General features: G+C 43.4%; 2 protein-coding genes across 2 annotated transcripts in view; one reads left to right on the forward strand and one right to left on the reverse strand.

The window, feature by feature from the left end:
• LOC139576283 (kinesin-like protein KIFC3) overlaps nt 1-6,914 on the reverse strand; it is a 64,620-nt gene extending 57,706 nt beyond the window's left edge. Inside the window, exon 1 of the mRNA XM_071402195.1 lies at nt 6,647-6,914. The gene's annotated coding sequence lies outside the window, so the exon portion shown is untranslated. The remainder of the gene's footprint in view (nt 1-6,646) is intronic.
• A 12,897-nt stretch (nt 6,915-19,811) lies between these two features.
• LOC139575302 (piggyBac transposable element-derived protein 4-like) lies at nt 19,812-22,176 on the forward strand. The gene is made up of 2 exons (XM_071400250.1): nt 19,812-19,846; nt 20,403-22,176. The coding sequence occupies exons 1-2, from the start codon at nt 19,812-19,814 to the stop codon at nt 22,174-22,176; spliced, it is 1,809 nt and encodes a 602-aa protein (XP_071256351.1).
• The last annotated feature ends 2,279 nt before the right edge of the window (nt 22,177-24,455 follow it).

Genomic DNA, 24,455 nt, shown 5'->3' on the forward strand with positions numbered 1-24,455 from the left:
GACTGAACAACGAAACAGCACAGCAAGTAAGTGAAATAGGTTTTGATTATGTTTTACTGGTAATGGGGACATACGTAAATGCCAACAAAACGTTTTGGTCAGTATGGTGTGTGTGTAACATTTATTTACCTAGTAAAGTCAGTTAAGAATAAATTCCCCGGCCAAACCCGGTCGACGCTGGGCCAATTGTGTGCCGCCCTATGGGACTCCCAATCACGGACGGATGTGATACAGCCTAGATTCGAACCAGGGACTGTAGTGATGCCTCTTGCACTTAGATGTAGTTCCTTAGACCGCTGTGTCCATGTGTGTGTTAACTATTCAACTGTTCTAGAATGCTTAAAAGGCCGCAAAAATGTTAAATATCGGTATCTGGGTTTTTTTGGCAAGGAAAATATCGGATATCGGCCAAAAATGTCATATCGGTGCACTTTACATGTTGCGTTTATATTTTTGTTGAGTATAATAAAAAATAGTAACAAGATAATTAAAATACACAAGAATGGAGCTATAGTCAGGGAGTACCACTACCAGATCACTGTTCAGGGGGGGTACAAGGTATTTGAGGTAGCTATACTGAGCAAAAATATAAAGTGACTAGGCATCAGAATATATAATAAGAGTAAGAGTTGTAAGAATAAGAGTAGCAGCAGCATATGATGAGTGTAAAAGTGTATGTGTGTTTTGTGTAGGTATGCACGTATGTAGCGTATGTGTGTGGGTTTTGTTTCAGTGTAATGTGTGTGATTGAGCGTGTATATAGTGCAGGGGTCTAGGACTCATTTTGCACGGGGACCGCATTTGGTCTTCAACAAGGTCCGGAGGGCCGCAATGAAAATTGGTTATATTTGCTTGCTGTCAAAATGTGCAAAAGAATTGTCCTCTAGCCATCGTTTTTGGAATTTGAGACACTCACTGTCATTTTAAAAGTATATTGAGTTTGTTCCACCCCAAAAAACATTATTTATTTATTTACTCAAACCACCCACGGGCCGGATTGGACCCACAGGCCGTATGTTTGACATCCCTGATATAGTGTAATGTTCTAACCCACGCTCACACTTAAAACAGCCTAGTCATTTTCTTACTGTGTCTTTTAGCCATTAACATGCAGAATGAAGTTAGGCAGTAATCCGCTGTGGGCAACATGGCATGAACATTTCCTAATATAAAATCTACCCCTCTTTCATACACAGTTTAATTGGGCCAGATTAGCTACAGCTGAACTGAGGCTCTGCTGTCGTTTCCACATCTTCTCTTGTTCAGAATCTAATCCGATTTAAAAGTTGTGTTGAAATGACCATGAGAATAAGTAGGATGAAGTTGTCAGTTTCCCTAGATCAGGGGTGTCAAACAAATTTTGACACAGGGGCCCGCATTCGGTCTTCAATGAGGTCCGGAGGGCCGCATTGAAAATTGGTTGCGTTTCCTCACCATCAAAATGTGCAAAAAATAAAATTGTACTTTATCCATCGTTTTTGAATTGCAGATGCTCCCTGAAAAAGTATATGTCACTCAAACAACCACCCAGGGGCCGGATTGGACCCTCGTGGTCAGTTTTGTGATTCACCTCATAACGAATTGCGGGAAGATAAACTGATCCTAGATCTGTGCCAAAGGGTAACTTCTACCCTGAGCATCCCATCCATGTAGACTAACCTAAATCAGTGCCAAGAGACTGTAGTCCATCTATGTGACAGACACTGCAGCAAACAGCACCACCTACTGGTTATCTGGTAATGTTCACATTCTACAATTATATGCTTCCAATCAGAGCCGTTACATAATGCCTGAATGCATGGAGAAGTCACAACATGCCATCCTTTATATGATGAAAGGGAAAAAGTGGTTCACACGCCCCACTCCCTAACCTCATCATCTCCACTACCGCAGCAAAACAAGTCAAACCGTCCAGGACTTATTTAACAAACAGCCTACAATAGAGCACCAAACCAGAGACTGACTGTGATCCAAACAAACACTATCCTCATGTGTGAGCTCACGCACATTTGTGCAAACACAGACATGGCACGTTTCGGAACAGATTTCACCATACAGTGTCTTGGGCAAATATTTTACGGAATACATTGTCTGATGTGTAGCTAGTAGCTACGCACGCACGCACACACACGGTTGGAGCTACATAATCCCTCTGCATGACATGTAATTTCCACGAGTAGTCTCTTATTCTCTTTACAGCCTGTGACTCAACCAGCCCATCATCCGGAAACCACAGACTGCGTGTGTGTGTCTGCTCTCTGTCTCCACACCCTCCCAGCCTACACTGGTGTCTTGTCCAACTAAACCTTGCTTGGGGGACCATGATTATTATAATTTTTGTTTATTATTTAACTAGGCAAGTCAGTTAAGAACAAATTCTTATTTACAATGACGGCCTACCAAAAGGCAAAAGGCCTCCTGCGGGGCGGGGGCTGGGATTAAAAATACAAATAAATTAAATAAAAATACAGGACAAAACACACATCACGACAAGAGAGACAACACAACATAAAGAGAGACCTAAGACAACAACATAGCATGGCAGGAACGAGATGGTAGCAACACAAAACATGGTACAAACATTATTGGGCACAGACAACAGCACAAAGGGTAAAGACAACAACACATTACGCAAAGCAGCCACAACTGTCAGTAAGAGTGTCTATGATTGAGTCTTTGAATGAAGACATGGAGATAAAACTGTCCAGTTTGAGTGTTTGTTGCAGCTCATTCCAGTCGCAAGCTGCAGCGAACTGAAAAGAAGAGCGACCCAGGGATGTGTGCGCTTTGGGGACCTTTAACAGAATGTGACTGGCAGAACAGGTGTTGTATGTGGAAGATGAGAGCAGCAGTAGATATCGCAGATAGGGGGAGTGAGGCCTAAGTTCTAGAGGGGGGCAGAATTGTGTCTCCATCTCTATGGGAGTCCAACATAACATATGAACTGTCTAAGCAGTTCCCACAATAACAGTCCAAACAGCTAGACTTAGCAGACATGCCCTGACCATCTTCCCTCACATCAACATGAAATTGAATTAAAGCGGTGTAATTCTTCTCAGCTATGCAGGTCTAACAGAGAGGGGTAGGGTCAATGTGTTCTGCTCGTGACTCCTGCCTCTGGAATGCCATGCCAGTGATGACGCGAGGAGAGGTACTGTAGGGAACATGGAGAACAAAATGGAATGTCCCTGTACTCTGTGCGTGTGTGCTCTAGCGTTATGTATTTGACAAACACAGCCCCCTCTGGTGCAACAACTGGGAGGGCTTTTAAAAACAGTGGTCTGTTACCCACACTTACAGTTATTCCTGAAGCAAGATTTGTAACAATCAACAGGCTCTCCATTACCCAGTGTGTAGAAAATCTGCTCCGATGCCAAATCAAGATCACTGTCCCTGACACTTGTCTGTAATTTTTTTTAAGGATCTCATAAATAAACTCTTCTATTTTTAGATCATACATCCATTCATTGGCACGGTCTGTAAAGACGACTAGACACACCCTGGTCTCTCTCAACAAACAGAAATAACTTATTTACATACGTATCAGCTCAGGTGCATCCTGTTTCCGTTGGTCATCTTTGAGATGTTTCTACAACTCCATTGAAGTCCACCTGTGGCAAATTCAATTGATTGGACTTGATTTGGAAAGGCACACACCTGTCTATATAAAAGGTCCCACAGTTGACTGTACATATCAGAGCAAAAACCAAGACATGAGGTTAAAGGAATTGTCAGTCGAGCTCCGACGAGACAGGATTGTGTCGAGGCACAGATCTGGGGAAGGGTACCAAAACATTTCTGCAGCATTGAAGGTACCAAACCGGAAGAAGTTTGGAACCACCAAGACTCTTCATAGAGCTGGCTGTCCGGCCAAACTGCGCAATCGGGGGAGAAGGGCCTTGGTCAGGGAGGTGACTAAGAACCCGGTGGTCACTCTTCCAAACCTCCAGAGTTCCTCTATGAAGAAGGGGGAAAATTCCAGAAGGACAACCATCTCTGCAGCACTCCACCAATCAGGCCTTTATGGTAGAGTGGCCAGACTCAAGCCACTCCTCAGTAAAAGGCACGACAGTCTGCGTGGAGTTTGCCGAAAGGCACGTAAAAGACTGACTAAGAAACAAGATTCTCTGCTCTAATGAAACCAAGATTGAACTCTTTGGCCTGAATGCAAAGCGTCATGTCTGGAGGAAACCTATTACCATCCCTACGGTGAAGCATGTCGGTGGCAGCATCATGCTGTGGGGATTTTTTTCAGCTGCAGGGACTGAGAGACTAGTCAGGATCGAGGCAAAGATCAACGGAGTAAAGTACAGCGATATCCTTGATGAAAGCCGGATACCCGAGACCCACTCCAATTTGCATACCATCCCAACAGCTCCACAGATGACGCAATCTCAAACACACTCCACACTGCCCTTTCCCACCTGGACATAAGGAACACCTATGTGAGAATGCTGTTCATTGAACACTGAGCTGTAGTCGACGCCATAGTGCCCACGAAGCTCATCACTAAGCTAAGGACCCTGGGACTAAACACCTCCCTCTGCAACTGGGTCCTGGACTTCCTGACAGGCTGCTCCTAGGTGTTAAGGGTGGGCAACAACACGTCTGCCACACTAATCCTCAAAACTGGGGCCCCTCAGGGGTGTGTACTTAGTCCCCTCCTGTACTCCCTGTTCACCCACGACTGCGTGGACACAACAGTGGCAGGCCTGATCACTGACAACGATGAGATAGCCTATAGGGAGGTCAGAGAACTGGCAGTGTGGTGCCAGGACAACAACCTTTCCCTCAAAGTGAGCAAGACAAAGGAGCTGATTGTAGACTACAGGAAAAGGCAGGCCGAACAGGCCCACATGAACATCAACGGGGCTGTAGTGGAGCGGTCGAGAGTTTCAAGTTCCTTGGTGTCCACATCACCAACGAACATTCATGGTCCAAACACACCAAGACAGTCGTGAAGAAGCACGACAAAACCTTTTCCCACTCAGGACACTGAAAAAATTTGGCATGGGTCCCCAGATACTCAAAAAGTTCTACAGCTGCACCATCGAGAGCATCCTGACCTGTTGCATCACCGCCTGGAATGGAAACTGCTGGGCATCTGATCATAAGGCGCCACAGAGGGTAGTGCATACAGCCCAGTACATCACTGGGGCCAAGCCTCCTGCCATCCAGGACCAATATAATAGGCAGTTTCAGAGTTAAGCCCATTCAATTGTCAGAGACTCCAGTCACCCAAGTCATAGACTGCTTTCTCTGCTACCGCACGGCAAGCGGTACCAGAGCGCCACATCTAGGACCAAAAGGCTTCTTAAGAGCTTCTACCCCCAAGCCATAAAACTGCTGAACAATTAATCAAATGGCCACCAGACTACTTACATTGACACTCCCCTCCATTTGTTTTGTACACTGCTGCTACTCGCTGTTTATCTATGCATAGTCCCTTCACCCCTATCTACATGTACAAATTACCTCAACTAACCTGTACTGCCACATATTGACTCGGTACTGGTACCCCCTGTATATAGCCTCGTTATTGTGTTAGTTTCTATTATTTTTTACATTAGTTTATTTGGTCAATATTTTCTTAACTCTTCTTGAACTGCACTTTTGGTTAAGGGCTTGTAAGTAAGAATTTCAATAGTAAGGTCTACACTTGTTGTATTCAGCGCGTGACAAATAAAGTTTGATTTACTCCAGAGCGCTCAAGACCTCAGACTGTGCAAAGTTGTTATAAAGGCAAAGGGTGGCTACTTTGAAGAATCTCAAATATATTTTGATTTGTTTAACACATTTTTGGTTACTACATGATTCCATGTGCCATTTCAGTTTGTCTTCACTATTATTCTACAATGTGGAAAATAGTAAAATAAAGAATAACCCTTGAATGAGTAGGTGTGTCCCAACTTTGACTGGTACTGTACGTAAATGTGATTTCAGTTTTAGATTAGAAAAATTCTATAAACCTGTTTTTCCTTTGTCATTGTGAGGTATTGTGTTTAGATCGATGAGGGAAAAATACTATTTCATCAATTATAGAATAAGGCTGTAACAAAATGTGGAAAATGTCAAGAGGTCTGAATACTTCCCGAAGGCACTGTGTGTGTGTAATGTAATGTGTGATATATATTTTATATGAGTGGGCGCGCGCACACACAAACGCACACCCCGTTCACTGTCCCACAGCTCAGCACTGAAATGAAAACGCTGAGAACATTTAATTTTTTTGACAGAAGAGGGAGGCTTTTTGACATGCGTGGAAACGGCTGGAATGGTGTAAACTACAGCTGTTTTCAGTGAATTGGATGTTCTCCGTTGCCATTTTCTGTAAACACCGGAAACAAAACAGCAATTTGATAATGTAGCTTTGGGCTGTAGTCTAGGGCGCCTTGCCAAATAGCCTAATATTGATAGTCAATATCACTAATTAAACCGCACGACCACGCTGCCAAATCAGTGTGCAACTCGCGGTTTGATAAAATTGTTAATACAAACCAACATTACTTTGACAAGGCAACTACAACTTATTGTGTAAACACAAACGTGTGTGCAAATTTTACAAAGAATTTACTATAAATGGCGAAATGGAAATCAAACAATGTGCTAGAGGAAAGAAAAATAGTGCAACGTTTGTATCTCTTACCTCTCGGTCCAACACGCGAAACCTCGCCGCCTTATTTTATCCGTAAATTTCCCGAATTGACAAAATAAATCAACCTCACATCAAGAGTCTCAATCAAAAAGCGGTTGGACTGTGTTGTTGAGTCCAAAACCCTGAAGTAGCATATCCAGAGTTCAGTGGAGCAAATATTTCCGTGAAGTTATTTTTACATTTTTCGGCTACGGCCGAAAGTCAAGTCTCCTCGCGATTTTGGAGTGGAATTCACCAGCTGACAGCGCTTCAGAGACCATGACGTAGGTCAGACATTGCCGCGTTCAAACCAACTCGGAAATCTCAGACTTCTGACTTCAGTGCGTTCAAGACAACTATGTACTCGGGAAAAGACAAGCTCAGACTGGGAAAAATAGTTTTGAACGATCATCCACGTCGGAAACTTGGGCATCTTTCTAGAGAGCTTCAACTTTCCCAATGACCGAGGTCATGATTTGACCTAGGTTATTTTTTGAGTTCCCAGTTGTCTTGAAAGCACCAAAAGAGAGACTTTTGACAGATGTTTAACCCGTTGTATTGTTGCTTGACCGCTGACCAATCTCACACAACTGTTTGGAGTAAATATCTTAACGTTATACTCGTTTATCCAAGAAAAAGACTTGAAGAAGCAGAATACAGTTACAGTATATGCACACTAACCTAACATTACAGGCATAAATACACGACTTAAACTAGATCCCCTACATACTGGTCTTGACGTAAGAACAACTAAACTGGGGGGTTTCTCATTGGTCCAAAAAACTACAGCACAATGAATGCATTTTTTTACTGATCTGTGCTGTGGTTTACTCATGCTAATGTCCTGTTTAGCAGACCAGTCAAAAGCTCAAAACTTAAGCAAAACAGTTGTCACTGCCCTGAAACGTTTTAATTACCAACCAGTGGTTTTAATGCAAATCATGAGAGCATTAAAGATGTATATCAAATAATCACTTTGTCACCTTTAGTTTACCACAGCTCTGATCTATAGCGATTGACTGGCAGTAGGATGCAGGTGGACAATCTCTTTCTCTCTCTTTACCCAATCTTCACTAAGCCAATATTTTTTATTTTTTACGAGCTGCTTACATGTAATGCATTCACCCGCATACCTATAACAATATTAGGCAAATCATCATCTACAAAACATTCCTCTTCTTCATTGTCAAAAATCAATCTGAATCTAACAAGGGAGCTTACATAGCCAGTTGTATTCAGCTGTTGGTTCCAAAGATATTATTTTAAACACTAAATATATATATATATATATATATACAGTTGAAGTTGGAAGTTTACATACACTTAGGTTGGAGTCATTAAAACTTGTTTTTCAACCACTCCATAAATTTCTTGTTAACAAACTATAGTTTTGGCAAGTCGGTTAGGACATCTACTTTGTGCATGACACAAGTGATTTTTCCAACAATTGTTTACAGACAGATTATTTCACTTATAATTCACTCTCACAATTCCAGTTGGTCAGAAGGTTACATACACTAAGTTGACTGTGCCTTTAAACAGCTTGGAAAATTCCAGAAAATTATGTCATGGCTTTAGAAGCTTCTGATAGGCTAATTGACATAATTTGAGTCAATTGGAGGTGTACCTGTGGATGTATTTCAAGGCCTACCTTCAAACTCAGTGTCTCTTTGCTTGACATCATGGGGAAATCAAAAGACATCAGCCAAGACATCAGAAAAAAAAATTGTAGACCTCCACAAGGCTGGTTCCTCATTGGGAGCAATTTCCAAACGCTTTAAGGTACCACGTTCATCTGTACAAACAATAGTACGCAAGTATAAACACCATGGGACAATGCAGCCATCATACCGCTCAGGAAGGAGAAGCGTTCTGTCTCCTAGAGATGAACGTACTTTGGTGCGAAGAGTGCAAATCAATCCCAGAACAACAGCAAAGGACCTTGTGAAGATGCTGGAGGAAACAGGTACAATAGTATCTATATCCACAGTAAAACGAGTCCTATATCGACATAACCTGAAAGGCCGCTCAGCAAGGAAGAAGCCACTGCTCCAAAACCTCCATAAAAAAAGCCAGACAGCGGTTTGCAACTGCACATGGGGACAAAGATTGTACTTTTTGGATAAATGTCCTCTGGTCTGATGAAACAAAAATAGAACTTTTTGGCCATAATGACCATCGTTATGTTTGGAGGAAAAAGGGGGAGGCTTGCAAGCCGAAGAACACCATCTCATCCGTGAAGCACGTGGGTGGCAGCATCATGTTGTGGGGATGCTTTGCTGTAGGAGGGACTGGTGTACTTCACAAAATAGATGGCATCATGAGGTAGGAAAATTGTGGATATATTGTAGCAACATCTCAAGACATCAGTCAGGAAGTTAAAGCTTGGTCGCCAATTGGGTCTTCCAAATGGACAATGACCCCAATCATACTTCCAAAGTTGTGGCAAAATGGCTTAAGGACAACAGAGTTAAGGTATTGGAGTGGCAATCACAAAGCCCTGACCTCAATTCTATAGAAAATGTGTGCGCAGAACTGAAAAAGAGTGTGTGAGCAAGGAGGCTTACAAACCTGACTCAGTTACACCACCTCTGTCAGGAGGAATGTGACAAAATTCACCCAACTTATTGTGGAAGGCTACCTGAGGCGTTTGACCCAATTTAAACAATTTAAAGGCAATGCTACCGAATACTAATTGAGTATGTAAACTTCTGACCCACTGGGAATGTGACGAAAGAAATAAATCATTCTTTCTACCATTATTCTGACATTTCTGAAAATAAAGTGGTGATCCTAACTGACCTAAAACAGGGAATTTTTACTAGGATTAAATGTCAGGAATTGTGAAGGTGTATGCAAACTTCCGACTTCAACTGTGTGTGTTTCTATCTGTCTATCTATATCTTTCATTTCCAAAATGGTTCAGTGTGTCTGATACTTTCTCAGTTGAAAATGACACCAAAAGCACGTCCAGTCGACTGAAACATATCCATGTTAAAAACAGTCTCATAAAAACATGAAATATGGGCATAATCCTTGAGCGTTACACTTAAGGACTGGATTCAATCCGTATTGCGGAAGTATCTAGGAAGATCTGCGTTAAAATGTAAAGGTAATTTTCGATTGAGCCGACATATGCAGCGTTTACCGTGAATCTAGTATCTGCGAATGTGGGAACACATTGAAATCAAGCTATAACGCAGATCTGCTGCGATATCCTACTTCTGCGATAGGGATTTAATCTAGCCCTAAATCTTCTAGTAGCACTTAGGCATCTATGCTATGGTGTTTAAAAAGAACCCACTCTGACAACCCACTGTGTCTATGACCTTAGGTCACTGATAGAAATGGGAAGGGGTTGGAAAGTTAACTTCAATTTAAGTTAAAATGTGACTCCTACCACAAGTATGCACACACACCCACAGCCTAAGATGTAGCACAATGTTGGACAGAGGTTAGTTCTGAGGCTTGCTCAGCATTGTTTTATTCCCGCCTTTTCCCGTTTGGTTGAGACGGACACAATGAACACTTCCTCTGGCTTTCTGCACCTCTTCCTGCTCATACACACTCATTTCCACATCTTACACACACACACACACACACACACACACACACACACACACACACACACACACACACACACACACACACACACACACACACACACACACACACCTCGAAACTCGGTAACTCAGTAAAATCATTGAAACCCATTTGTGCTCCTGCTGTATCAGACAGGAGGACACATGGCAACGACCCTGAATTAGTCAATCAGATATCGACCTGTGTGATGCATCACAGCGCCATGGAGACCAACACAGGACCACTCACTCTCAGAGTTCAGATAAGAAAATGCTTTTTTCCCATATTCCTCAGATAAGAGAAACAGATGTTTTCCCAACGATTAAATGCTAAGCATTCTTTTAGAGTGAAAGACTAGTGTTCACTCTTGTGGCACAGACTACAAAAGAAAATGGCCTCTCTTTAAAAAAAGGAATGGCTAAGGAAATATAGAAACCAGCAACATCTAGGTTTGGTTAAGGCCATATTGCCTCTGTCACAGGTCCTTGGGGAAAATGGCAGTACATAGAAGCAGTAGCAGACCTGGAGCTAAGCCCCCTGGGTAATGGAGTTCTATAACCATAAAGGCTCTATAGGATTATGAAGCATCAATAAGGATTAAAGGGGCAATCTGCAGTTGCTACATACATTTTTGGACATATAAATGAATTATATGTACCCATTGATTCTTTAAGAATATAACTTATAAATGTCTCATGAGTTTAGTTCAACTGTCGTACCATTTCAAAATCCCAAATATAAGCTTGTTTTACTTCAATGTTTGTAAACGTAAACAAATGCTATATAGCCTCAAAAGAAGCATAACACTACATTTTGATATCATGGATACTCTTTTTTGACAGTGGTTACATTTCTTCAGCCCCATCCCTCAGCTTTAAACCGAAACAGGGGCGGGAAGTACGCTTTCTTATTGTTTCAACTGCTAATTGCCGCTTTAAGGTACTAAAACGTATTTAACACACACAACATCAGTGAGACCACGAGGGAGTGAGGGGAAGAAGGGGTACACAGAATATCCCAGAATATGAAAGGATAACTCTGTAAAGGGAACTTTCCCGAGAGGGACATATGCCGTGTTCACGTCTTGTCGGAAACTCCAACATTTCCGACTTGCTTACTCAATATAGAAAGATGGTACCCGAGTTTCCCACTTGGAAAATCAACCAATAGGAAGCTCTATGCAAATAACTTATGTTCATTTTGTCTCGGAGGTCCAGAGTTTCTAACATGAAGTGAACGCGGCAATAGAGAGAGAATGTTTTTTTTAACCATTTCGGTCTGAAATCTCAATGTCAATATATACCTAGAAGAGTAGTGGAGGATCACAACATTTCTTCCCCTTCTCTTTCTGTCTATTTCCTTTTCAGTCTCCTACTCTTTCTCCTCCTCTTCATCTCCAGGCTTCTGCTCGACGGACAGGAGCTCCTCGCTTTTGTGACGGCGTGTCATGCGGATGAGCATCATGCTGTCGGTCGCCTCGGGAACCGCATCTTCGTCATCCTCGACGCGGGGATGTGTAGGGGGAATGGGGGAGCGCAGGTGCACCATCGGGGAGGGAGGAGGTATGGGGAGTCCAGAGGACTGGGGGGAGAGGGGTTGGGGGTGAGAGAGAGAGAGAGAACAAAGATTGATTTCAGACCCATTTTTAATCCACCCACAAAACGAGAAAGAGGGAGTAAGAGGGAGGGTGTGAGAAGGGAGAGTTGGGGACAGACACAGAGGTAGTTGTTTATGACACTAGGTGTGTGCATGTAAATGCATGTGTGTACTATTTACCTCAGTCTCAGTAGGTTTGAAGCCCTCTTTCAGCTTGGCAAAGGTGCCCTTAATGCCTGCCTGCTCTGTAACCACCAGGGCTGCTTTGAACAGCTTGGGGGTCTCTGGCCTGTCTGGGATCACCTCGGTAGTCTCCTTCGCCTCTCCCTTTTCCTCTGGCTCTTTATCCTTAGTCAGCATTTTCCTAGAAAGGGAGGTAGGTAGGGAAAAGTTGTGGTCAGGTCAGTCAGACTGAAGTAAACCTTTTAGATATGGTCTCACTGTGCATATACACTGTGTACATTGATGCATTTTGTGGGCTTGAAACATTTAGGCACACGCACACATATACACACACACACACTGCAACGCCCTGTCCTCACTCATGAGGTAAATTGATGCCACGGATGAGTTAGAGTAGGTCATGAGACTGTCTGTTTATCCAGATCTAATTCCCTCTGAACTTCTGCCTGCCTCTCACTTCAACCAATAATACTTCATCAGGAGCTCAAACTCCTCTTAACCATTATCAAAGAGAGAGAGAATTACAGTGGAGAGGGAAAGAGATAGAGATAGAGATAAAGAACGGATGAACAGACAGGGAGATAGTTACAGATGGATGAAGAGATGAAGCGGAGAGATAGATGGCTAATATACCACGGTTAAGGGCTGTATGCAGGCAATCCGCTTTGCGCCTTGCCTAAGAACAGTCCTTAAACATGGTATATTGGCAATCTACCACACCCCCTAGTGCCTCATCGCTTAAATACAAAGTCCACAGGTGGACTTTATTGAATTAATTATATGACTTCTGAAGGTAATTGGTTGCAACAGATCTTATTTAGGGGCTTCGTAGCAAAGGAGGTGAATACATATGCACGCACCACTTTTCCGTTAGAATTATTTTTATTTATTTTTTTCACTTCACCAATTTGGACTATTTTGTGAATGTCCATTACATAAAATCCAAATAAAAATCTATTTAAATTACAGGTTATAATGCAACAAAATAGGAAAAACGGCAAGGGAGGTGAATACATTTGCAAGGCACTGTATGTTGATAAGCAGTTTATAATAGCAGTAATGCACCTCAGGGATTTGTGGTATATAGCCAATATATCACGGCCAAGGGGTGTACCAAGGCACTCCACGTTGCGATGTGCATAAGAACAGCCATTTGCCGTGGAATATTGGCCGTACACAGTACCACACCTCCTCGGGCCTTAATGCTTAAAGGGAAATTTTCAAATATTTTCAGAAACAGTATGTTGATGTTGGGGTGGTGCTGGAGATGATGAATATGAAGTTGAAAAATTGTGAAATTTCCCTTAACATTTTTGAGCATAGGCATATTTATTTCTACAACAACACACTAACTCATCACAAATTGTAAGCAAGGTATACTGAAAAAAAATACAAACGCAACATGTAAAGTGTTGGTCCCATGTTTCATGCGCTGAAATAAAAGATCCCAGAAATGTTCCATTTGCACAAAAATCGTATTTCTTTCAAACGGTATGCACAAATGTGTTTACATCCCTGTTAGTGAGCATTTCTCCTTTGCTAAGATAACTCATCCACCTGACAGGTGTGGCATATCAAGGAGCTGATTAAACTGCATGATCATTACACATGTGCACCTTGTGCTGGGAACAATAAAAGCCACACTAAAATGTCCAGTTTTGTCACACAACACAATGCCACAAATGTCTCAAGTTTTGAGGGAGCATGAGTGATCACAAGTCAGTCATAACGTGGCTAATAAGCTAGCGTATCTATTTATGTATCTATTTATTTAGCAAGCTAAAAAAACAGAGCCTACCATTAGCTAGCTAGCTAGCTGCTTGAAAGATGTCATGTCATTGGAAGAGTGGGTGAGTGGCCAACTTTATCGCCTCGTATCGTCTTTTGTTGGCTACAGCTAGAGAATGCAGGTGTCATTTGGTTAGCTAGCAAGAAATGTGAATTGCTTTGCTAGCTAGTTAAATATACTGAACTTGAATAACTGTTAAACACAGCATACATATTTCTTAGTTGTCAATCAAATGCAACACGTGACGTGGTTAGCCATTGTGGCTGGAACTGCGGATTGTCCCGGGTTTGTGGCTGTCTAGATCCCTGCTGTTTGTTGTTTTCAATCTTCCCTGTGACCTGCCCTGTCTGGATCTTCGAGGACTGGAATAACAGCGTAACCGACGTTGCTAGGTACCATGACAAAGACCAAAGCTGGAGGGAGTACCGTTGAGGACAGTGGTGTCTCTCTATCACAGGTGAAGGATCTTTTTTAAACAAACAGAAAGAGTTCTACAAGCATTTTTTTAACCTTTATTTAACTAGGCAAGTCAGTTCAGAAAAAAAATCTTATTTACAATGATGGCCAAACCCTAACGATGAAGCAGTGTGCCAGAAGAGGAAAGAACTTATCCCAGCCATGAAAGCTGCCAGAGCACATGAGGACATTGATTGCATCCGCTATAGCAGGCTAATTGTCCACCCCCCCTCCCAGAAGCCTGGAAGGGATGAGAGAGCCAAGCCTATGGGTTCGTAGCTTCAACCCCGCAGCACACACACACACACACACACACACACACACACACACACACACACACACACACACACACACACACACACACACACACACACACACACACACACACACACACACACACACACACACACACACACACACACACACACACACCAATAGATTAATGGACTGCTGAATGCATATTTTTTTCTCTTGGTTTGTTTGCTCTTTTACATGTTATGTCTATTTCTGATAAGCTACCTAGTAAAGGGCTGAAAATAGTCCATATTAATATATGTAGCCTTAGAAATAAGGTTCATAAAATCGATAACTTGCTAACACCAGATCACATTTACTGTTCCTCGGGCACCGATGACGTGGATGTCGATTAAGGCAGCCCCCCGCACCTCTCTGATTCAGAGGGGTTGGGTTAAATACACATTTTAGTTGAATGCATTCAGTTGTACAACTGACTAGGAATCCCCCTTTCCCTTTTATATATTAACCATTTCTGAGACTCACTTAGATAATTCATTTGATGATACAGCAGTAGCATTACAAGGATATAACATGTATAGAAGAGACAGAAATGCTTATGGGGGAGGTGTTGCTGTATATATTCAAAGCCATATCCCTGTAATGCTTAGAGAATATCTTATGTAGAGTGTTATTGAAGTGTTGTGGTTGCAGGTTCACTTGGCACATCTAAAGCTTTTTCTTTTTGGGTGTTACTATAGGCCACCAAGTGCTAACAGTCAGTATCTAAATGATATGTGTGAAGCGCTTGATAGTATATATGATGTAAACAGAGAGGTCTACTTTCTTGGGAACCTGAATATTGACTGGTTATGATCAAGCTGTTCGCTCAAGAGGAAGCTTCTCACTGTAACCAGTGCCTGTAATCTGGTTCAGGTTATTAGAACTTTGTTCTAAAGTTGTATCCGTACCCATTGGATGAAGTGATCAGATCATAGTGGCTATATCCAGGAAAGCCAGTTTCAAAAGCTGGGCCTAAAATATTGTATAAGAGATCATACAAAATATTTTGCTGTGACTCTTATGTGGATGATGTTACAAACATTTGCTGGTCTGATGTGATTAATAAGGCGCATCGAGACGCTGCACTTGATGAATTTCTGAAATTGCTTCTTCCAATTATTGATAAACATGCACCTGCTAAGAAACTGACAGTTAGAACTGTTAAGGCTCCATGGCTTGATGAGGAATTGAAAAACTGTATGGTTGAAAGAGATGGGGCATGATGAATTTCTGAAATTGCTTCTTCCAATTATTGATAAACATGCACCTGCTAAGAAACTGACAGTTAGAACTGTTAAGGCTCCAAGGCTTGATGAGGAATTGAAAAACTGTATGGTTGAAAGAGATGGGGCAAAAGGAATGGCTAATAAGTCTGGCTGCACATCTGACCGGCTGACTTACTGCAATTTGAGAAACTATGTGACTAAACTCAACAAACAGGGGAATAAATTGAATTATGAAGCCAACATCAATGATATACAAACTTTGGAGTACTTTAAATGTAATTATGGGTAGAAAGACAAATTCAACTCCATCTTTCATCGAATCAGATGGCTTATTCATCACAAAACCATTTTATGTTGCCAATTATTTGAATGATTACTTCATTGGCAAAGTGGGCAAACTTAGGCAGGAAATACCAACAACGAACAGTGAGCCATCGTAATGAAAGAAAAGCATTGGGGAAAAAATGGTTTCACCAAATACAATGCTATTTCTCTGTAAACAAATGAACAACAGACTTTCTGGTCAGGCTTCGTAAACGGGCACATCGCTCACCGCTCCCGAGTATACTACTCGCCAATGTCCAGTCTCTTGACAACAAGGTAGACGAAATTTGAGCAAGGGTTGCCTTCCAGAGAGACAGCAGAGATTGTAACATTCTCTGTTTCACGGAAACATGGCTCTCTAAGGCTTCTTCATGCATCGCGCCAACAGAGATGAACACCTCTCTGGGAAGAGGAAGGGCGGGGGTGTATGTTTTATGATTAACAACTCATGTTGTCCTTCTGCTCACCCGACTTACAATTCCTTACAATCAAATGCCGGCCATTCTACAAGCCAAGAGAATTCTCGTCAGTTATAGTCACAGCTGTCTACACCCCCCCCCCCCCCTCAAGCGAACACCAAGATGGCCGTCAAGGAACTTCACTGGACTCTATGTAAACTGGAAACTATATACCCGGAGGCTGCATTTACTGTAGGTGGGGATTTTAACAAAGCAAATTTGAGATCAATGTCACCTAAATTTGATCAGCATATTGATTGCACGATACGTAGGGCAAATACTCTCGACCACTGCTACTCTAACTTCCGCGATGCATACAAAGCACTCACCTGTATTCCCTTCGGCAAATCCGACTGCGATCTCATTCCAAACGTCGTAAATTGTTGGTTATCTGCACGAACCCAGCCTTTACTATGAATCATCTATACACCAATTGTCTTAATCATTTATTTACTAACTAACTAACTAATCACAGAAATGCATAAACAAACAACACAGTGGATATGGTTACAAGGAAATGAGTGGGCTAAGCCGATATGACGGCTTGGTGGACAAAGGGAAGAGGGTGTGGACTGAAAAGGGCGGGAAAGACAAAAGCAGTCACTACACAGTTGATAATTATATTAATTGAAATGCTAATCCTTTGCACAGGAATGCTCACTCATTCGGGAATAATTGCAATCAATATATATTTTTTCCAGTGTGTCGTCGTGATCTCTGTTGGAATCGTCAATCCTTCTGTTGGAGAGTCAGTTCATCATCGTCTCTCCCTCTGCTTTCCTGAAGATCAGTCTTTCCGTGGTTAGAATGGATACTTCAGAGTACCATTCAGAAATGTTTCGGCGGTTGTCGGCAATCCCAGGTTTACATAATTTCTAGCTGCAGACTAGTAATTAGTATATAAGATTTGCTCTTATTCTGTAGGGATCGATAGTCTGAAAGTTGAATCATTTCCAGCCGTGTAGCCAATGCTCCACGTGGTATGGTTAGGAATTCAATAACTATTCGCAATCACAGCTCACGCTGTGGGTTTGCTTAGTCTCTACGCAAACCTTTGCCCCCTCAGCTGACCGAGATACGCGTGGTCTGAAGAGGATTTCCTCAGGAGGGGGATTTATTCGTAACAGTAGAAAAGGGCTGTTCCATGACGCCAGATCATGTCTTGCTCACGGGGGTGGGCCAATGACTTAATTAAACATGTTTAAATGTTTTACTCGCGTCAGCCACTGAGAAGGAGAGAGGGGGGTCTTTGTTAGCGAGCCGCGAAGGTGGCACTGTATTATCCTCAAAGCGGGCAAAGAAGCTGTTTAGTTTGTCTGGAAGCGTGACGTTGGTATCCGTGACATGGCTGTTTATGTTTTTGTAGTCCGTGATTTCCTGTAGACCCTGCCACATACGTCTCGAATCTGAGCCATTGAATTGCGCCTCCACCTTGTCCCTGTACTGGCATTTCGATTGTTTGATTGCCTTGTGGAGGGAATAACTAAACTGTTTATATTAATCTATGTCACCAGACCACTTTCCATGGTAAAAAGATGTGGATCACGCTTTAAGATTTTTGCGAATGCCGCCATCCATCCACGGTTTCTGGTTAGGGTAGGTTTTAATAGTAACAGGGGGTAGGACATCTCCAATGCATTTATTTATAAACGCACTCACCGAGTCAGCGTATAGATCAATGTCGTTTTCTGAGGCTGACCGGAACATACTCCAGTCCGCGTGATCAAAACAATCTTGGAGCGTGGCTTCTGATCAAAATCTGTTTGAGTTTCTGCCTATAAGCTGGAACGAGTGGCATGACGTGGCCCTTTTTGGGTATAGCTAGTGGCTTCCCCCCCCCCCTCTCTCTCTCCCTCTCTCTCTCTCTCTCGCTATACCCAGGTTCTGTTATCTCAGGTCATAAATTCCTGGAGGAGACTCTCTCCACCTGGCCATGCAGAAAGAGACACATAAAGAGAACAAAGGATTTCACATGGTGAACTCCTAACTCCCCAAAATGAGGATTTGATACAAAATGTCCACTTGTGAGAAGGTGGGAATGGTCCGTGGACACTTAAGAGACGGGTATGACGAGTGTGTTTCATTTGGTGACCTTAGAGAGGACAGGAAACACACATAACATATCTATGACGATGTGCATTTCTCAATTATGGGGTTTGCATCTAATTCTTGTATAAAATGAATGAGTAAAGATGAAACTATTTGTGAAATGATGTAAGGTGATGTTAAACCTTTAATGAAAGATAATTGTATTCCCTTTAAAGTTTAACCTGTCTAGGATTGGGGTGCCGCTAGCGGCACGTTTCAGAAAAAAAAAAAAAAAAATGGCGAAATGTCATAATTATAAATATTTAGCTTCAATTAAATCAGAAGTGTTATATGCAATATCAAAGCTATACCTCTTGTTAATCTAGCCAATATGTCCGATTTCGAAAAGCTTCACTGCAAAAGCGATTATCGATCAGTAAACAACACATTAGGTACAGTTACAACAAAGTACATTAGTCACGAAAGTCAGAAATAGCAATAAAAATCATCAATTACCTTAGGAAATTTTCTTCTTTTGGCAATCCTAAAGGTCACGACGAAACAATCAAGTGGCTTTTTGTTCGATATAATCCATTTTTATAGCCTAACACGAAACATTTTGTGAACGGCTTGTGTGGAAAATTCAGCCTCCTTCAACTTTGGACGTAACGTTCATTGTAATTACTCACTCTAAAGGGACGTTTATCAAGTCAAGTTCGGTTTCATTAGAATCCTCTGTTTGTTAGTAAAACAACCAAACGTCATGGTTCTTTTCCCGGGACATATTGACCGAAACAAATTGATTTGAACAGACCAAACAACGACCTCCTGACGCGCCAATCGAATGACCTGTCCTTCGTTGATTGACTGTATTTCGGACCAATGACCACTGATCTTCTTGAAATCTAGCTGGATAGATAGCCAATGAACAGAGGTACATGGGCATATGCAATGGTTCTACCCGGAAATAATAGGCTTCGTTGTAAAGCCATGCGTACACAGGCTATTCGCCATTGAAAACTCTACCAGAAGGATCCCTGCCGTTTTACGCGCCGCAAACGTTTTTTTCTGAGCATTTTCTAGTTACAATAATGGCTAATAAATCAGCAAAATCAAAGACCAAGACCAGGTACACAGATATTCACGATATAATTGATGAAATAGAGAGATCTAGTGATAGTGAACTAAATCTAAATGAATCCAGTGAGATTGAATCCGTGGATTCAGAATTTGAAGACATGTTCCTCCACGGTGAAGACGCAGTTTTGGATCGGTGAGTAACGTTGTTTGAAATTAGTAATATCAAATATAATTCATTTGAGTTGTTTGAGATATTGTATTTTATTTGCCTTATATAAAAATATGACTAGGACATGAAATATAAAAGTACACAAGTATATTGAAATGTAGAAAGTACATATTTGTTGTTTCCTAATTGTTTCCATGTATTTTATATCTAAAATGGAATTGACAAAACCTCCCCATGGTCACAAATTGTGTATATATATTATGTGTCTGTATAATTATTACCTAATTGTTTCCATGTATTTTATATCTAAAATGGAATTGACAAAACCTCCCCATGCTCACAAATTGTGTATATATATTATGTGTCTGTATAATTATTACCTAATTGTTTCCATGTATTTTATATCTAAAATGGAATTGACAAAACCTCCCCATGGTCACAAATTGTGTATATATATTATGTGTCTGTATAATTATTACCTAATTGTTTCCATGTATTTTATATCTAAAATGGAATTGACAAAACCTCACCATGGTCACAAATTGTGTATATATAATATGTGTCTGTCTTTATTTCACAGTCCCAGCGATTCTGATTGGGAGCCAAGGAGAAAATCCCCCACTGAAGCTGGTCCATCCAGCTGGACCCCGGCTGTATCCGGCACCACACCTACCCCCGCCCGGCCATCAAGGGGTGGTAAGCCGGCGGCAAAGAAGCGGAGGAAGGGCAGCGTGCGGAGGAAGGGCAGCGTGGAACCGTCCAGCGTGGAACCTGCCAGAGCGGAGGAGGACCGTTGGCACTCTGTTCTTGAGGAGGATGTGGCCCCACCAGCTCCACTTTTCCGCCCAAAACGCCCAGTAGGCCCTCAATTGGACCCAACTTCTAAGTACAGCCCCATGCAACTTTTCCAGTTGTTCTTCACCTCGGCAGTTGTTGATACCCTGGTGATGAACACTAATAAATATGGGGCTAAGAAGCAGGAAGGCAAGACAGAGGCATGGAAGGACATTTCCATTTCAGATCTGTTTTGCTACCTGTCTATGGTCATTTACATGGGGCTGGTGAAGTTGAAAACCCTGAAAGACTACTGGAAAACTGCACCCCTCTATCAACTGCCTTTCCCCTCAACGGTCATGTCTTGTACTAGGTTTCTGACAATTTCACGGGCACTTCACATTAGTGACCCAGAGGTTGATAAGGACAACGAGGCGAAACGAGGCACAGCAGGGTTTGATAAGCTCTGCAAGATCAAACCTCTCTACCACGATATCGTTGAGGCATGCAAGACCTATTTTCAGCCCGCCCAGAACCTTTCCATAGATGAGAGAATGGTAGCCTCAAAGGCCAGAATTGGCCTAAAACAGTACATGCGCAACAAACCGACAAAATGGGGATACAAGCTGTTTGTTTTGGCCGATTCTGCGTGTGCATACACATGCAATTTTTTTGTCTATGAGGGGAAGAACACTTGTGCGAGCGGTAAGGGACTCAGTTATGATTCTGTGATGCAGTTATTAGATTTCCAGCTGCTGGGGAAGGGCTACAAACTATTTGTAGACAACTTCTACACAAGCCCTACCCTGTTCACAGACCTGAGGAAGCTGGAGATGTGGGCCTGTGGCACCATTCGGACCAACCGAGTGGGTTTTCCAAAAACCAGGGTAAACGACATGCCTAAGCGGGCTGAGCGGGGTACCATGAGATGGATCCGTGAAGATGGTTTGCTGTTTGTGAAGTGGATGGACACTCGAGAGGTAGTCATGTGTTCCACTATTCACAAGTCGTTCGGTGGGGATCACGTTGTTCGACGGTTGAAAGGTCCTACAGGCGCTTGGACCGCCAGAAATGTCCCCATTCCAGATGCTGTGAGGGATTACAACAAGAGCATGGGGGGTGTAGACCTATCGGATGCGCTGATAGGATATTACAATGTCCTTCACAAGACCATGAAATGGTACAAAACGCTGTTCTATCATTTTATTGACATTGCTGTGGTGAATTCCTTCATCCTCCAGAAGGAAATGGCCAAGAACTGTGGACAGCCCCCCATCTCACAGCTACCCTTTAGGGAGCAGCTCATCCAGGAGCTTGCTAACTACAGCAAGAACACTGTAGCACCTTCTGTCCCCTCTACCTCTGTCCCTTCTGCTCCAACCAGCGGTACGCACATGCTGAAGTTCATCATTGCAGGCAGGGATGTGCCTCGGGGAAAAAGGGGCACAGTAGGGCGGCTTCGTTGTGCCCTGTGCCACAAGAAGTCCCCTGTCACCTGCACCACCTGTGCTGTGACCCTCTGTTTCACACCAGAGAGAGACTGCTATGGGATATGGCATCAGGAGCGCAACATTGTTTAGAGGACAGAGAGTCTTCACATGATTGAACATTTGAAGTGTAAATAGTTCCCCTTGTTATTTTTTATTTTTTTTAAATATTCATTTTTTTTTCTTGAATTTTTCAAATATATATTTTTTGGGGTATGTTAGAATAATTGTTTTGTATTTTGTATATAGGTTTTGTATCATTGTATCATTGTACAAATTCGGCCACTTGGGTACATTTGGGAAACTTGTGAGGGACACCTGGTTGACCTCATGCTCAATGGCATGTACCTCACTCATTCCTGAATGTATCCATCTGAAACTTTGGTAAAATACTGTTGCCTACCTATGTTCTCATTTGAAATGATCCCCAGTATCATAACTGAATGTTTGGCCTTTCTTGTTGATTTTTAAAGATGCAACAACAGTAAAAGAACAAAAAACATCTGTTGATTTCCTTGTATTTTCTTCTACCAGATCTATTGTGTTATATTCTCCTACATTCAATTCACATTTACACAAACTTCAGAATGTTTCCTTTCAAATGATACCAAGAATATGCATATCCTTCCTTCTAGGCCTGAGCTACAAGCAGTTAGATTAGGGTATGTTTTCAGGCGGAAATTGAGAAAAAGGGGGGCAATCCCAAAGAGGTTTTAACCCTCTCAAGGCTGCTGGCCCAGACAGCATCCCTAGCCGCGTCCTCAGAGCATGCGCAGACCAGCTGGCTAGTGTGTTTACGGACATATTTAATCGCTCCTTAGCCCAGTCTGTTGTCGCCATATGCTTCAAGATGGCTACCATTGTTCCTGTACACAAGAAGGCAAAGATAACTGAAATAAATGACTACCGCACCTTAGCACTCGCTTCTGTCATCATGAAGTGCTTTGAGAGACTAGTCAAGGATCATATCACCGCCACCTTACCGGCCAACCTAGACCCACTTCTGGTTGCATACCACCCCAACAGGTCCATAGATGATGTACTCGCCATTGCACTGCACACTGCCCTATCCCATTTGGACAAAAATAATACCTAGGTAAGAATGCTGTTCATTGACTACAGGTCAGCATTCAACACCATAGTACCCTCCAAGCTCATCATCAAGCTGGAGGCCCTGGGTCTCAACCTCTCCCTGTGCAACTGGGTCCTGGACTTTCTGACGGGCCGGCCCCAGGTGGTGAAGGTAGGAAACTTCGCTGACCCTCAACACTGGGGCCCCACAAGGGTGTGTGCTCAGCCCTCTCCTGTACTCCCTGTTCACCCACCACTGTGTGGCCATGCACGCCTCCAACTCAATCATCAAGTTTGCAGACGACACAACAGTAGTGGGCTTGATTAAGAACGACGAGACAGCCTACAGGGAGGAGGTGAGGGCACTTGGAGTGTGGTGTCAGGAAAACAACCTCTCACTCAATGTAAAAAAGAAAAAGGAGATGATCGTGGACTTCAGGAAACAGCAGAGGGAGCACTAACCCTATCCACATCAAAGGGACAGCAGTGGAGAAGGTGGAAAGTTCCCTGGCATACACATCACAGACAACTGAAATGGTCCACACACACAGACAGTGTGGTGAAGAAGGCGCAACAGCCTGACTGGCGGGCGGCTCTGGCGGCTCCTGACTGGCGGGCGGCTCTGGCGGCTCCTGACTGGCGGGCGGCTCTGGCGGCTCCTGACTGGCGGGCGGCTCTGGCGGCTCCTGACTGGCGGACGGCTCTGGCGGCTCCTGACTGACGGACGGCTCTAGCGGCTCCTGACTGACGGACGGCTTTGAAGGCTCCTGACTGACGGACGGCTTTGAAGGCTCAGGACAGACGGGCGGCTCAGATGGCGCTGGGCAGACGGGCAACTCAGACGGCGCTGGGCAGACGGGCAGCTCAGACGGCGCTGGGCAGACGGGCAGCTCAGACGGCGCTGGGCAGACGGGCAGCTCAGGCGGCGCTGGGCAGACGGGCAGCGCAGGCGGCGCTGGGCAGACGGGCAGCGGAGGCGGCGCTGGAGAGACGGCAGACTCTGGCCTGCTGAGGCGCACAGTAGGCCTGGTGTGTGGTGAAGGAACTGGTGGTACCGGGCTAAGGACACGCACCTCAAGGCTAGTGCGGGGAGCAGCAACAGGGCCTACTGGGCTCTGGAGACGCACAGGAGGCTTAGTGCGTGATGCCGGAACTGGTGGTACCGGGCTGGAGACACGCACCACAGGGCGAGTGCGGGGAGGAGGAACAGGGCTCTGAAGACGCACAGGAAGCCTGGTGCGTGGTGTTGGCACTGGTGGTACTGGCCTGGGGCGAGGAGGTGGCACCGGATATACCGGACC

Source organism: Salvelinus alpinus, chromosome 5 (assembly GCF_045679555.1).
Source record: "Salvelinus alpinus chromosome 5, SLU_Salpinus.1, whole genome shotgun sequence".
Classification (NCBI taxonomy): domain Eukaryota; kingdom Metazoa; phylum Chordata; class Actinopteri; order Salmoniformes; family Salmonidae; genus Salvelinus; species Salvelinus alpinus.